This window comes from Ochotona princeps, chromosome 8 (genome assembly GCF_030435755.1).
Source record: "Ochotona princeps isolate mOchPri1 chromosome 8, mOchPri1.hap1, whole genome shotgun sequence".
In the NCBI taxonomy this organism is placed as follows: Eukaryota; Metazoa; Chordata; class Mammalia; order Lagomorpha; family Ochotonidae; genus Ochotona; species Ochotona princeps.
Genome location: NC_080839.1, coordinates 63,571,681 through 63,587,310, shown reverse-complemented (window position 1 = coordinate 63,587,310; position 15,630 = coordinate 63,571,681). Strand labels below are relative to the sequence as shown.

Sequence of the window (15,630 nt, the reverse complement as noted above, 5' to 3'; positions counted from 1 at the left end):
ACAGCCCTGGTTCCCCAAATCAACATCCACCCCATCCCCAAGTCCTCAGCTTAGAGACGAAGGACAATCTGCTTACTCCACACAAAGGAGTCGGGCCCAGCTACCAGTTCTGAGCAGCCTGGACACCACGGTCTCTCACGAGTGGCGGTCAGTTGGTGAGAAAGAGAGGGGCTCTGGTGTGTCACAGACAACCTGATGCAACCATGAGGCCCTCTCTGGCTTCCAGTTTCATGAGGAAACGGTCAGTCTTGTCCACTTGGGCCCCAAGCCAGCTCTAACAGAAGTGCGGCTTCTACTTTCTTCCAAGGCTCCTTTCCTTAGAGGATTTGCTTCTATCTCTATTTGTGGCACAATCCTGCTCCCTACAAGTCTGATCCCCCGAGAGTAGACTGATGAGGGACAGGAGAGATTCTGTCCACCCTCCCTGACCAAGACGTGATAGCTTCCACTGTAGGTGAGAGCCTGCCTGGAGTGCTAGGTCCTTTGGACTGAGCTTGATCCTCCAAGCCCGTCCAGTGGCGCATCTGTGAACTGCAGAGTGGCCTTGGGCTGCGGTCTAGCAGTGAGGGTAGAGACTGACCCTGAGTTCATGTCATAATGAGGTCTCATGGAGGATGAAAGTGGGGCTGGTCCCCTGGTGGACTGGGCTGGCCTCAGCCAGGGCCTCTGGGTCTCCACTGGCCCTCAGCGACCCATTCCTCATCTTCTCAGGAAACAGGGCAGTGTCCACCTGGAGGTCCTGGGGAGCACAGAGCAGAGGAGGCAGAGCCAGTGAACAAGATGGCTGGGAACGATTCTCTGACACCTGTTAGAGAGCCCAGCAAAGTGGGAGTGGGGGTGGGGGTGAAGGATCATGGGGGTCGGGGAGCAGCACAGGGATCAAGCTGAAGAGGGGAGCAGAGCAGCTTGGGGTCCTTCTATCTCCTAAACCATCAGGGTTCTGTGGGCAGAGGCAGGGACAAGTCCCAGACCTCAGTGACAAGAGGGAGAAGGGAAGGCTTGGGAAGGGATTGGCCAGCAGGTGGCAGTGCGGGCAAGAGAAGGCAGGCGCTCTGGGGGTGGGCAGCTCCTACCTGGCTGTGGCTTTGGCAGTGGAGCCGTTTCTGACAGGACATGGGCAGGAGGGCCAGCAGTTTGGGCAGCACTGGGTATATGGTCCGAGGGTTTGGGGTCCGGCCCCGCATTCCCCCTACAGGAAAAAGCACTTCTGAGTCTCCTCAGGAACCATCCAGAGCAGCAGTCTCCTCCCGGACACAAAGTCCCGGCCATCCCAGGCCCCCAGCCTGGATCTCAGCTGGATAGCCCATTACCACTCCCTCGGCCCCCTTCTCATTCCTCTGTACCGCAGTCCCCATCCTTACCTGTGAGCAGACTGACAATTAGGCCCACCACAATGACGGTGGTGGAGTTGTGAGCGCTGTACCATAAATAAGAAAGGGAATAGAATCGCTGCAGCCCCGAGGGCCTGGGGAGAAGGGAGAGGTGAGGACAGTTAGCACGTGACAGGGTGACAGGACATTCCTAGGACACCTGGCACCACCTGTGGGCATGCCCTCACGACCTGACACCCAACATTTCCTTGAGTTCCCTGGATCCAACCCCTCAAAGCAGAGCTACTATCCCAAGGTCAGAAACAAGTCCCATCTCACTTGGAAACCGTGGTTGTGGGCATCAGGGTGGTCATGGCGGCAATGGTCAGGTTGCTGGGTAGGGAAAAGCTGGACCCGTTAGGAGGAACAGATGCCACTCCAGAGCCCATGCCGGTCACCATGCTCCCAATGCCAATCCAGAAGGCCATGACGAGTCCAGCCAGCAGGCCCACAATGGCGCCCTGCCGACAGACAGGGTACAGTCTCCTGTTACAAGGCTGGTCCCACCAACACTTCCCATCAGACCCCCCAGCAGTCCTGGTGGGAGCCTGCCAGTCCATTCTCCAGGGTCACCCCTCTGCACACGACTGCAGAGCTAGCTGTGTCACTCACAAGAGGGTTGGCACAAGGAAAGAACATCCCAAGGCAGAACAGTCCGAGCAGCGGCCCTCCAACCATGCCAAAGATGCTGATGGCAGCCTGGGAGACGGGGGTGAAAAACAAAACACCAGCTCAGTGGCCCCTAGCCTGACAGCACAGTCACTCCCACCCAGCTGCCTCGGAGCCTTGCCCATCAGCTCCATCTCTTCCTCCTGGAAATGGCTCCTTGGGTCTGCTACCGGCTAGAGGTGGTCCACCACAAGGGTGTTTCTGCCTATCTCTTATTCCCCCCAGTAGAGTTGCTTTCCTCAATTTCCTCCTTTCCTTAAAAACTGCCTTCTGGGGCAGGCATGGGGTAGTGGGTTGGGTCTTGCCCACATTCCACACTGAAGTGTGGGTTAGAATCCGGGCTGCTCTGTTTTCTGTTCTGGGTCCCTGCTAATGTGTCCTGGGAGGCAACAGATGGTTGCTCAAGTTCCTGCCATGCATGGGGGAGACTTAGATTGAATTCTGGCCTCCTGGCTTCAGTCTAGCCCAGCCCTGGCTGTTACAACTATTTGGAAAATGAACCAGTGGATAGAAAATTCTCTCTTCTCTCCCCCTCCCATCCCTGCTGTTATTTTCTTTCAAATATTTTGAAAAGCAAACTTTTCTAGATTGCTACTTCCCCTCCTCAGCTATTACCTGCAACAAAGGTCCCATCTGGGAGGAAACATAGGCCATTCCCAGGCAAACCAGCCCATAGCCAAAGGCTGTGGGGAAAGAGAGGGAGAAAAGAGTTGTGAGTAAACACAAGAATGAGGGACAAGACGAAGGCAACCCCCCAACCAGACCACCAGGACTCTGTGGCAGCGGTCCCCCCCACCTGTCCTCACTCCTCCACGACTGAGACCTCCCCAGGGATGCCCCGAGAGGGAAACAGCCATGGCAGCATAAGGCTGTGTGCTTCATCAAGCAAACGCTGAGCCCAGGATGAAGCAGGTGCATTACGGCAGACTGGTGACCGTGCCGGAGCGTAGCTCAGAAAGACCAAGACCAAGACCGCAGAGACGCAGAAGCATAATCCCACCGAGGCTTCTGGAAAGAATGATGGCCCGGGTTTCGGAGCACTCAGGGAACCATGGTCGGATCAGATCCTCCATTGTGACAGTTGCCAACGAATTGAAAGCAGAGGAAATGGTGCTGGAAGGGAGTGGGGGATGAAGACTACAGTGAGCCAAGGAGCGGAGGGGGCATAACTCTATGGGGTGCCATGAAGAGAACATTGCCCTGAGGTGGGAGAGGTGACCCCCACGGTCACAAAGCCAGCCTCACAAGGGACCCAGGTTACTGCAGAAGTGGCTCAAGAAGCAAGGACACTAGTCCTTTCCTGATACATGGAGAAATCTGGTTCCCAGTACTAGAAGAGAATGCCTAACCAAAATGGGAGACTCTCTTGGCAGCCCAGGAGATTCCCCCACCCAGCTCACACATCACCTCATACCCAGCACGGTCAGCTGTGCCAACACTAAGGAGTACCTGAGGGAGCCGCTGAAGAGACAGGCCACGAAGAGGCCCGGCAGGCCCGGCAGGTTCTTCAGAAGGTCCATCACAAAGTAGAGCACAAACTACAAACAAAGCAGAGTATACAGCCTTCCTTACTGGCAGGCCACAGATGGGCCTCCTCTGCACCTGCTCCAGCCAGCCTGGGTAACCCAGAGGCATCTGCTGACTCCAGTGAGACAGAAAAGGAACCCAGGCAGAGAAAGAGTGGCTCGCACCCAGCTCCATCTCAGCCGGCTGAACCTGCCATCAGGAGATTCAGATGAGACCTGCTGGGTGAGAGAAGCCCAGAGTGCATGCTACAGGAGGGGTCCAGGTCCAAGGCTCAGGGGGACGAGCACTGTGACAGCTGTTGTGGTGGCTGGGAGCTTACAAGCTGGACTGCCAGAGGCTCCCAGTGAGAAAAGACTCTGCGGGCATCACCCACTCAGTGCTCTTGGCCCCACCCAGGCACAGCAGGGGGCCAGGGAAACCTGCTCACCTGGTCAGGGGCTGCTTGAGACTGCTGGGGGCTCATGGGATACTTCTGGTAATAGGCAAACATTACCAGGCCAATGAGGCAGGACATGGCGAGGGTCACCTGCTGACAAGGGAACACCGCGTAGCAAGAGCTGCGTGAGAGGCCAGAATCGGGGAGAGAGAAGCTGTTAGCAGGGTGCCCTGGTCATGTGACCCTGAGCCTCCAGCAAGGAGAGTTACATCCTGACTCCAATGGGTGAGTACGTGCCCTGGCTGCCTGTGGGAACACCCTCACCCTGGCTTGGCTCCATCTTCCCGCCTCTGCACTCACAGCACAGCCGCTTTCTCTGTGCGGGAACTGAGGTAGCGCTGCACCTGGGCCTGGTTCACCCCGTACAAGGACAGCATCATGAAGACACCCCCGAAGGCCAAGGTCCAGAAGGTGTGCCGCACAAAGGGATCTGGATCCAGCCTGAGAGATGCCAGTCAGTCACTGTGCATGGCCCCAGACTTAGCCCTCTGCCCTCCTGGCATCGGAGGTCAGAGAGGAGAGCAGACACACCACCACCACCAGGGCAAAGACAAGGACTGAGGGCAGGAGGCCAGGCACATCAAGACACGCACAGCAAGTGGGAGGGCGGGTTCTGTTGCCCCAAGCCCCAAGATGGTGATAGCCCAGCCCTTTGTGAACACCAGCTGGGCAGCTGGGATCATCGTGCAGTGTTGCGCCTCATGCTCCCCAGCTTGCTCTCTGCTCATTGCAGCCCAGGGCCCAAGCTCCAGGCCGGGCTTGGCTTCCAGGCACTGCAGACTCCAGCCAGGGAGAGGGGCAGACTTACTCGATCCCAGAGATGAGGCCATGCTGGGAAGCTACCTCCCACACATGCCCCAAGCCGCCCACTCTGGCTGACCCCACGATGATAACCACCAGCTGCCCTAGGAACATGACCAGTGTCTGAAACACATCTGTCCAGATGACAGCCTTCAGCCCACCCTGCAGGGGAGAGAGAGAGAGAGAGCACACCTGTCACACGGCTCTTTCCGAGCGGCCACTGGGGACACACAATAGCAGCCAGGACACTCTACAGTCACCACGGGGACAAAATGCCTTCACAGGCCACCCTCTCTCATCCAGCCCACTCTGAATCTTATCTCCCCTCACTTGAGAGCTTCTCCCCAGTCCCTCTCCCTTCCCCACCATCCCCCAGGGCTCACCAGGGCCGTGTAGATAGTACAGATAATGCCGAGGGTGAGCACTGACAGCCACAGATCAAAGCCGGTCACTGCAAGCAGAGAAAAGTCTCTCTCCAATCCTTGCAAGAGGCTGCCGAGGGGAGCAGCCCTACTGATGGCAGCAGGAAAGAAATCATTCACAATGGGGGCGGGGGGTGTGTGCAGCACACTCCACTGAAAGGTGTTGATTCACGCCTGGGAATGAGGTGAACCAAGTCTGTTCCTCTGCTTCTACCCCTAGGATCCCAACCCCTGGTCAAGGTTTTTCCTTGACATTGTCTTTTTTTTTTTTTTTAAAGATTTATTTTATTTTTATTACAAAGTCAGATATACTGAGAGGAGGAAAGATAGAGAGGAAGTGGAGCTGCCAGGATTAGAACCAGCAGCCATATGGGATCAAGGCGAGGACCTTAGCCACCAGGCCACACTGCCGAGCCCTTGACATTGTCTTTTATGCACCCTTTTCAATGGCGCTTTCCTGCTCACCACAGCTGAGAGCCAGGGTGCGACTCCTCACCTGCATTGAGGGCCAAGGACGGTGCATAGAGTACAACTCCCATGTAGATCACCTGCCGGGCATGGGAAGGAAGGGGGTGAGAGTGGGAAAAGAAGAGGGAAGATGGAGCTTAATTCCAGCTTCCCAAGGCTTTCTCCCTCCCTCCCAAACCCTGGCTCAATGCACTGGAAGACACAGGCAACATGATGTCTCAGGGGCTGTAGTGTTGCAGACCCCTTGCAGACCTCCAGTTCTGCCAGTACGAGAATGGGGCAAGTTCCAGCTCCCTCCCGCAGCCTGGCTGTGTCCCACACCAGTTCCACTTCTGCCCTTGCTCCCCTTACCATCTGGAAGATGAAGGTCACTGTCCCACAAATCCGCACGGTTTTATTGAACCGGAGCTCCAGGTACTGGGCAGGACGACACAGAGAAAGGGACACAGAGTGCTCCACCTGACTCCACCCCACACCATTCTTGTTCCCCCCAACTCCGACCTAACCAAGGGTATTCTCCGTCCTTATCCCAGGAAGGGGAAGCCCATGGGCCCCAGCTCCTGTCCACATGCCCACTACTCACCTCATAGGCACTAGTGAGATGCAGGCGGTAGAAGACAGGGATGAAGACATGTGCAGGGATGAGCAGCCCCAGGAAGTAGCTGCAGCCCAGGAACCAATACTGGGTCCCATTTTGGTAGATCTCAGACGGTGCACCCAGGATGGCCACAGCTGACTGGAAGGTGGCCAGTAGGGACAGTGCCACAGGGAGGCAGCCCATCTTACGGTCTGCCAGTAGCAGTTGACCAACAGTACGCCGGCCCCAGCCACGATAAGCATGGTAGAGGCCAATGGCAAGGGAGAGAACCAGCACCAGGCTGAAGATCACATAGTCCACAATGGAGAAAGTGGCTGTGACCACATCCGTGGCCGGGGTTGAGGTGTAGGGGGCTGAAGTGCTCATCCTCACAGTGTTCTGTGCCCCACAGCCTCCTGCTGCACCCAGGCTCTGGACTGTCCTTTGGCTGGGCAGTGGCGGCCAACGGCTACAAACTGGCTCCCAGCCAGTCTCACAGTCCTCCTCCTGCACCAAGTGACATGGCCCAGACAAGCTGAAAAATAATCAGCTCTCAATCAGTCCCATCCTGCCTTCACGGCCACCCACCCTTGTACATGCCGGCCTGGCGCTGACCACCCTGGAAGGTCCTGGCTGGATTCTTCAGGGAAGTAGGTGAGCAGAGGAAGCAGCAGAGACAGCCAGGAGACAGCTGATTTGGAAAAGAACGTTGGGTGTGCAGGTCTGGGAGATTTAAGAACCTTCTTAGGTCTCCACCCAAAGAAAACCCAACTCCAGCCCCAGTTTCTTCTCAGAAAATACCCTGCCCCGACTTGCAGGCACAGACCCAGTCACTACAATGCACTAAGCCACCAGACCCAGCCTGGCGCCACAGCCCAGCAGGGAAGGACTAGAGACACAACAGCCAGGCTTCCCTGCTGTATTAGCCTTGCCTCCCATGATCCCTGGCGTTACCATCCTGAAGGCATCCCTTTACTAGTACAGATATAGGACAGCCCATCTCCATGGCAGCCCCAAACTCTGTTCTAGGCAACCCCCAGGTCAACCGGTTCTTGCTTGGCATTCTCCCTAGCAACCACTAGAGCAGCCCCTTCCACTCAGCTGTCAACCCCTCTGCCTGCTACACCATGTTCAGGGGCAGATCCAGCAAGCACAGTGGGACTCAGAAGTATCGGTGACACAGGCAAGATGAGACGGCACTGCGCTGGAGCAGGGGGGCAAGCTTATGACTCTAGGAGCACTGTGTGGGAAAGCAGACTAGCCAAAGGAAAGCACAGCTGGGAAGAGTGGTCCTACCCTGCTGAGGGCAGACACCCACCTGGAGAAGCAGTCCCTCTTCCGAGCACAGCTGCCGTAGAGCTGGGCAGAAGCTGAGGGTCTGGCTAGACAAGTGGCCTAGGCAGGAGCCAGAACTGGGTGTGGAGCAAGACGCGGCTGTGATTTGGTCCAGCCCCTTCAGGGAACCAATCACTGTGGGCTAAACGACCCTATCACCCAGGGCCCCAAATCAGTCCCAAAGACTCCAGAATGGGAGCAGGGAGCTCATATTCACCAGCATTCCTATGTGGATTAGGCTCTCTGACTAAGTAATTTTTGGCACCCTGCATGCTGGAGGGAGCTGGAAAGGAGGCCCTGGAAGAAGAAGACAGGGAAGTTGCTTTTCTAACTCCCATAGGAGAAATGTGAGTGTTTTAAGAATACACATCTTCTTGGGGCTCGGCGGCGTAGCCTAGTGCCTAAGGTCCTCGCCTTGATCCCATATGGCCGCTGGTTCTAATCCCGGCAGCTCTACTTCCTCTCTGTCTCTCCTCCTCTCAGTGTATCTGACTTTGTAATAAAAATAAAATAAATCTTAAAAAAAAAAAGAATACACATCTTCTTTTAAAGACATATATTTTACTTGATAGTCAGAATCACAGAGACAAAGAGAGGGAGTAAGATCTTCTATCCACCGATTTACTCCCCAAATGGTAGTAATGGCTGGAGCAGAAGTGGTACAGACAGGACACAAACAGGTGCCCACATGGGGTGCCAGCACCACAGGTGAAAGATTAGCCTGATATTCCTCCCCAACACAGAAACCTTTGATGTCATTATTATAATCCCCTCGTTTCACAGATAAGCACATTGTAACCCCAAGTTCAGGTGACCTTTGTCGGTAACCAGATAAGAAGCCAGTGATTCCCCATGCATCCTGCTCTCAGAGGTCATCCTGTCTTCAGAAGCAATCCCTGTGAGGCACTTACTTGTGTGGGGGAGAGAATCCAGAGAATGCTGTGTATTTAGACAACCTAACATGATGACATCTAATGTTTGATAATTTTTAAAAGATTTTTTTGTTTTGCTTTTCCAAAGGCAGAAAGAATTTTTCATCCTCTGGTTTACTCCTCAAATGGCTACAACAGCTTGGTCTGGAACAGGCCAAAGCCAGGAGCCAGAAACTCTATTCTGGTCTCCTACACGGGTCAGTACTGGGCCATTCTTTTGTGCCTTCCCAGGTACGTAAGCAAAGCAGCTGGGACTCAGACCCAGCACTGCAGTATTGGGGAAGCCTGCATGGCAAGCGATGGCTCCACTGCCCCAGTTACCACTTTCCTGAACACCTGCTATGCAACCCAGTAGTGCACTGAGTGCTCTAAGAACAGTAATAAGTAACAGAGTAACAGCAGCCAATGCTTCCAAGTACCAGGCCTTAGAGGGTCAAGACTCAAGCATGCTCTAGTTCTCACAAGGAAACAAGACCTAATCTCTACATTAACAGCAATAAGTAATGAGAAGTCCAATGATGTGCCTTAAGTTGGCAGGCAGCTCACTAAGAAATGCAGGTGAAAGAAGCCGCGCTGTCTGCAGTGTGACAGATGATTCACTGGGGCCTTGCCCTCGGCACTCCCGACACCAGAGCAGCACCAGATTGCTAACTGTAATCAGTCACTCATGGAACACAGTTTAGATTTCAACTCATCTAGAGACAGATTAATATGAACTGTCTTCTTCTCTTGCCCACTGGGTAAAAGATCAAGCTGTCTTCCGGCTCGCCCACACTGTTTGGGCAGATCTTTGGAGGCTGGCAAGGTATGGGCTCACAGGAACGACACTTGAACTCTGAACTCCTCGGACCAACGGAACTTGGCTCACTGCTTTCTGGGGTCACAAACGCTGGTCCCTGGAACAAGGGTCCAGTAGGCCACTCTGGGTTAACTAACTGAAGATGCCCTGGGCCTTTGCACATTGCAACATCTGAGTTTTCTCAATCCTCCTTGGCAAGTTTTTCTTGCTATCACAGAGATGACTGGAACTACAGGAGAGTAAGAGACAACGTGTCCACAAAGACAAACTGAGGGAGGAAAGCAAGGGCAGGGTCGTTACACAGGTGTAAAAGCATTCACAGGTGGCACAAATTATCAATGACAAAACTAGCCTGCTACAGATTTACTGAACTTCAAGTCCATGCCTGTGGATGCCTTCTTGCAAGGCCAGACCAAATGATTTTCTAAGCCTCATTCTGCCCGGGGGCCGGAAGTTCCTACCCCTGCACCAAACAGACAGTGATATGGACAGGCAGGAGTCAGGTTAAGCCACTGCCTGGAATGCATCCCATAGGGAATGTGGAATCTGAACTGTGCCACTTCCCATCCAGGTTCCCGTTATTGTGCCTGCGAAAGCAGCAGAAGTTGGCTCATACATGTGGGGCTCTACACCACATAGGAGATCCAGGTGAAGCTCCAGGCTCCTGGCTTCAGTCTGGCTGTTGCAACTATCTGGAGAGTAAAGCAATGGGAGGTCATTCTCTCTCTCTCTCTCTCTCTCTCTCTCTCTCTCTCTCTTTTTAAATGTATTTGAAAGGCAGAGTTACAGAGAGAGGGTGAGAAACAGCAAGCTTTCATCTGCTGGTTCATTCCCAAATGGCTGTTAACATCCAGCCTTAAGTCAGGGACCTGGAGCTTCATTAGAATCTTCCACACAGACAGCAGAGGCCCAACTGTGTTTGGGCCATCTTTCACTGCTTTTTCCAGGCACATTAGTAGGGAGCTGCTTCGGAAGTGGAGCAGTAGGGACTCCAGCTGGAGCCCATGTGGGATATCCAGGCTTAAGTTGCTATACCACAATGCCGGCCTCAGATCCCAGTAACACTGCCTTTCAAAAATTAAAATAAATCTTTTTTTAAGAGTTCTATTGTGTGGGGGTTCACAGAGAACCCTTCTGGATGGCAAAAGAGAGCCAGGAAAGACAAGAAAAACCTGACTTCTTAACAAAGCCTTCCTCAAACACCATTCTAAGAACAGACCAGCGGCTCTCCAACAGGCTGCCAGGATCCCAACCCTCCGTCGTTGTACAAGCCAGAGCCAAAAGAAAGAACTGGGTTACTTCTTCAAGACTGTAACGGGGGGTGGAGGGAGCCTTTCTGGACGCCTCACCCCCTCTGGTTATGCTCTGCGCAGGACCAACTGCCCCCTAAAGAGTCCCTCCAAACCTGACTTTGGATCTGGGGACTCTCGCTCCAGTGCGAATAGCTACCTCTTAGAAAACTTGCCAGGAGATTCCACAGAGACATCGAAACGCAGCTCCAATGAGCTCTGATGAGTTTCAGCCCACACTAATCAAGCAGACTCCGCTGGTCCCAGCACCCGCGGCTCCACTGGCACCCAGCACGTGGGACTCCCCACCACCCAGCCTTCCCTTACCTCTGTGGCTCCGTCAGGAGGAGAAAGGTCCCCCACTGCTACGTGAGCTCAGCATCGTTCCCTTTTTCTGGAAAAGCAAGGCAGCCAACTGAGAGAAACCTCCCTCCGGTGCCTCACCACCTCGCCAGGCTCCGGGGACGCAGCGCGGTCTCAGCATGGAGGTGAAAGGGACGTGGTGCTCGGGGCGTTCCCAGGCTCGCGTCCTCCCGCCAGGGGTTGCCCTTCGCTCTCCACTTGGGCCGTTCTATCACCCTTACCCGCCCGTTCTTACTAGGCTTCTCCTCTTTCCTCCACACGTGTCGAGCGCACCACCTCCCTGTTCACATCTCAATCCTTTCCCGGGAGGTGAACTCGGCCGGTCCCACCCTGCCTCTCCGCCCTCAGCCTGACGTCGCGAGGCCAGGTCTCTCTCAGGTCTAGTCCACACCCTCCCTGCCCACCTGCCGGGTCTCCACACGTGTGGCCTGAGAGCCGAGCCGGCGAAGCCCAGGCTGGGTGACATCGAGGACCCGCCTCCAGCCCGCCCCGGCCGCCATGTTTACTGAGGGCATATGAAGGAGGCCTGGGTTGCTGGCCAAGACGCAACTCGGGTTTCCAGGCGCGGCGCCTGCAGTCTACACAGGGGCCTTGGCTAAAGGGGAAAAGAGGAATGGGGAGTCCTGTCAGTGCCCTCCAAAATGAAGATCGGGGCACACGGACGCGAGCCGCTGCCCTACGCAAGAGACAGCAACCCGCCGTCCGTCCCGGCCGAGTAGGCCACGCCCCGGGGGACGCGAGCGTGAGGCGCTGTGGGCGGGGTCGCGCTCCGGTCTCGCGAGCTCCTGAGAAGGTCGTAGGAAGCGAAACATGGCGCTTCACGAGCTGGGCCGTCGTCCGGCCCCGGTGCGCTGGGCTGCTGCCCTGTTCCTCGCCCTGGGCGTGGAACGGGCTCTGGCGCTCCCCGAGGTACAGGCGCGATTTTGAGGTCTGGCTGAAGAAGGGTTGCTGGCCTGCCGGTGTATGGCGCTCGGCCGCCCGTTCCCGTCCCTTCCCCCAGGCTGGCCCCTAGCTCTGGTTTCGTCCCTTCAGGTGCAGCCCCGCGGGTGCTACCCAGGGACGCCTGCCTCAGGTGCCCCCGCCCCGACTATGTCCAGAAGCCTTTGAAGTGAAATCTCGCTGTTTCATCTTTGGATCACTTAAAATTGTTCTTAGACAAGTTCTGTACGTTCTGTGATGTTTGACAGGTGTCTGTGTACCTGCCCTTCCTTAGCACCCGATCAAATGGGACTGTCACAATAAGACGCCCGGAGGGGGCGTGACGAATAAATCAGAATAGTGATCCTTGAAGGTGTGATAGGAGTTGGGGGGCGTCCGGGAAAGAAGTGGCATCTCCTCTAGCCTGATTCAGGGGGATCCTATACTGGCAGTTGGTTCCTAGTCCCTGTTTTGTTCATGCTTCCTTCGTTTCTGAAATCCTAACATTTTTTTTTCTCTTCTGCAGATATGCAGCCAATGTCCAGGAAGTGTGCACAACTTCTCCGCCGTGGCAGCCTATTGTGAGCAGATCCCAGGGCTAATGCTGCATGCCCGCTGCTGCCTGAACCAGGAGGGCACCATCTTGGGGTGAGGGAGGAGACGACATCCCTGGATAACTGGAACAGTTCCCAGATTGGAGGCTATGGGGGCTTTCCCGATTGGCTTTTGGGAGACATTACTGCCCAATGGGAGGCACCCAAAGTATGGTTTGCAGACTTCATAGAATTTGTTCTAGCCTTTTGGCTAAGTAAGCTACCATGCGGTTCTTGATGGATGAAGCTGTGTAAAAGTCATATTTTTCATGTGTCTTTTTCATGATTTTGTTTTAAAAAGAGTTTTATGCTTTTGTTTACTCTCAAGTCTTTACGTCTCCATGAGTTCCCCCCTCCCTTATCCTCCAAGACACTGCTGTAGTGGCTTTGCTGCCTTTTCTGATGTATGCTTGTTTGTGTTTGGGATGAGTTCCCCTGTCTCCGTATGCAGGTCAGTCTCTCAGATTCACTCCTCCCTGGCCTCGCTGTTTTCTCGGTCTCTGCAGTCTTTGCAGAGTCTTCCCATTCTTGGTGCTTCCCCTGTAACCAGAGCTCTTAGTGTGTCTGTTGACTTCTCGAGGTGCCAAGTACATGTGTACAGCTCCCTGTTGAATACTTCCTCCTGAGGGTACCCTCCCATCGAACTGCAAATGCGACACCTGGCTTCTATCCTTGTCTTTCCCTAACCTGCCTAACATGTTTTCATATATGCAAACTTTCTGAAAAGCAGAAATTCCCCATGATCACTTTCTTGCTTTGATTTAGAACTTTAACCTTCACCTTCAAGTTCAAACTGTGAACCACCACAGACTAGTCCTCACCCACTTTTCCAACATCATTCTAGTCACTCATCCATTCAAAACCCCCATAAGGAACTAGCTCCCATAAGACTGACTGACCCTCCAAAGGCATTCCACGACTCCACATATCCAAAATTACTATCCTCCACCAAATTAAGACACAATATTGAATGATCCCTACTTTTAAATTCCAGGGTAGTATCTTTTTGTTTTAGTTTTTGTTTTTAAACATCTGATCCTCAATATCCATTCACTCAAATTTATATAGGGTCCTGTGTTGTGGTTTTTTTTTTTCATCTTGTAAATTTTGATTGTCTGTTTCCCCTACAGTATCGCATGCCATTTAAGGGCTAAGACGCTAAGTTCTATGTTTTTTATATTCTCCCAATTTTGGTAGCTGAAAGACACTTACTAAATACTTGTAGGATAAAGCAATGGACAGCAAAAGGTTTTGCAGAAACAAACTTTTTATTGTGACATGTCCTTGATGTTCAGGAGTTTGTCACCAGTCAATGGTAGAAAATGGACTCGGAAACACTTTTTTTTTTTTTTTAAGGCATACCATGGATCTCAAATCAATGTAATTTGAGTCACCCTTATGCACAAGAAATATGCCATACCTGTTCACTACAGTAACTATGAAGATTTATACTTGAAAAGTAGCCAATGTGAGTGAGTTACTAGGTTAATGTAATGTGTAGCTAGTGGTGACTACTGGATAATGCAGGATTGAAATGTCTACCACAGTATCTAGTTGGTAAGTGAACACAGCTGTGTTCTAGTAATATTAGCTGAAAAGGATAGATTATATAGTCACACATCAACCTTGCCATGGAAGAAGAGAAAAAAACATACATAGTTAACACTAACCACTTTATTTCCTCAGACTGGATCTGCAGAATTGCTCTCTGAAAGACCCTGGTCCAAACATTACTCAGGCACACACTGCTGTCATCATGTAAGTAGTTAGGTACCCTTTCACCCAGAAAGAGGACGTGGCTACAACCTGATGGAGAGGTCTTCGGGGGGATGGACTCCCAAAAGGATGGATGAATATTAATGTCTACAGTGGGGAATGTCAGGAGAAGCATCCATTACCGGTCCAGTAAGATGCATGCCTGTCAGGAGGGACGCTTGGCTGAACTGTGCTAACAACGTATGCTTTGCAGAGAGCTGCAAGCAAACCCTCTGCAGGCCGACCTGACCAACACATTCCGGGGCTTCACACAGCTCCAGACTCTGTGAGTAAGGGCACAGGCTGGTGGCAGTGACAGGAGCGCAGCACCTGCAGGCTGCACGTTGTGACCACTGTGTTGTCTTCAGGGTACTTCCACAAGATGTCAACTGTCCTGGGGGAATCAGTGCCTGGAATACTGTCAGCTCTTACACAGACAACCAGACCTGCCAAGGACAGAAGAACCTGTGTAATAGCACCCAAGCACCAGGTACACATCTCTCCCATTTTTTCCTTCCTGCCTCCATCCTACACTTTCCATCAGAAAGACAAAAATGCTGTACTGTCCTTTGTTTAGAGTTTCAAGGCTCTTAAAGACCCTTGGGAAAGAAAGATCTTAAGATGCAGCCCTGCCATTGTTTGGTGTGATGATCCTCCATCTTTCTCCTCCTTGCACCTGAGATGGTTGAGGGACCCTAAGCTGAAATAGGTGTATCAGCAACATACCTAACGGGATCCAGTGACGGTCTCCATTTCTGCTTCCCAGATACGTGTCCTGAGAATGGATTTTGTGTACCTGATGGACCAGGTTTCTCACAATGTGTTTGTGCTGATGGCTTCCACGGATACAAGTGTATGCGCCAGGTGAGAAATCAGGCCTTCTCCCTGCAAGGAGAGCCAAAAAGTTCCGGGGAGGAACACGACAGAATTGCCCGAAGCTGGGAAAAAGTCGGTGTTAGGGCGCGTCGTGTATGCTGGTCTCCATCTGTCCCTCACAGGGCGAGTTCCCGCTGCTTATGTTCTTCGGGATCCTGGGATCCACCACCCTGGCCCTCTCTGTTTTGCTTTGGGGGACCCAGCGCCGAAAAGCCAAGATTTCCTGATGCGCAAAGGTCTTTCCTGCTGACTTTAGCCCAGGCATCTATGGCCAGCGTATGCTCCTGGAGACTGAAGCTGCTGCTGGAAGATGGGAAATGCACCTGTGGACGCTCTGGTCCAGAAGGGACCAGTACCCCCTTTCCATTTGGGCGGCTAACTGTAGTAATAATAAACATTCCGTTTCTCTTTTTAGGGAAAGGCGTCCTACCTTTGTGTCGCTTTTTGCTTGGGGTGGGAGGCTCCCCTTGAGGGGGCGTCCATTTGGCAGGCCGCCCGGC

At 53.3% G+C, this 15,630-nt stretch overlaps 2 protein-coding genes across 5 annotated transcripts; one reads left to right on the top strand and one right to left on the bottom strand.

Moving 5' to 3' along the window:
* Positions 1-461: 461 nt before the first annotated feature.
* SLC5A6 (solute carrier family 5 member 6) lies at positions 462-11,537 on the bottom strand. 3 transcript variants are annotated; one of them, XM_058668153.1, is made up of 17 exons: positions 11,393-11,537; positions 10,953-11,019; positions 6,277-6,805; positions 6,045-6,110; positions 5,722-5,773; positions 5,187-5,254; positions 4,811-4,965; positions 4,303-4,443; positions 3,994-4,123; positions 3,489-3,577; positions 3,040-3,152; positions 2,655-2,722; positions 1,983-2,069; positions 1,650-1,831; positions 1,362-1,465; positions 1,074-1,189; positions 462-739 (listed from the first exon to the last, which is right to left on the bottom strand). In XM_058668153.1, exons 3-17 carry the CDS (start codon positions 6,655-6,657, stop codon positions 593-595), a joined length of 1,899 nt encoding a protein of 632 aa, XP_058524136.1. In that variant the 5' UTR covers positions 6,658-6,805; positions 10,953-11,019; positions 11,393-11,537; the 3' UTR covers positions 462-592. The 3 variants fall into 3 exon arrangements, with proteins under 3 accessions (XP_058524136.1, XP_058524135.1, XP_058524137.1); XM_058668152.1 differs by having other exon boundaries at positions 10,953-11,081; positions 11,393-11,430; XM_058668154.1 differs by lacking the exon at positions 11,393-11,537 and adding an exon at positions 11,224-11,312.
* An 8-nt stretch (positions 11,538-11,545) lies between these two features.
* Positions 11,546-15,508, top strand: ATRAID (all-trans retinoic acid induced differentiation factor). 2 transcript variants are annotated; one of them, XM_058668158.1, is made up of 7 exons: positions 11,546-11,916; positions 12,433-12,554; positions 14,186-14,257; positions 14,469-14,540; positions 14,623-14,744; positions 15,021-15,118; positions 15,253-15,508. In XM_058668158.1, exons 1-7 carry the CDS (start codon positions 11,602-11,604, stop codon positions 15,355-15,357), a joined length of 906 nt encoding a protein of 301 aa, XP_058524141.1. In that variant the 5' UTR covers positions 11,546-11,601; the 3' UTR covers positions 15,358-15,508. The 2 variants fall into 2 exon arrangements, with proteins under 2 accessions (XP_058524141.1, XP_004582932.2); XM_004582875.3 differs by having other exon boundaries at positions 11,722-11,897.
* Positions 15,509-15,630: the final 122 nt, after the last annotated feature.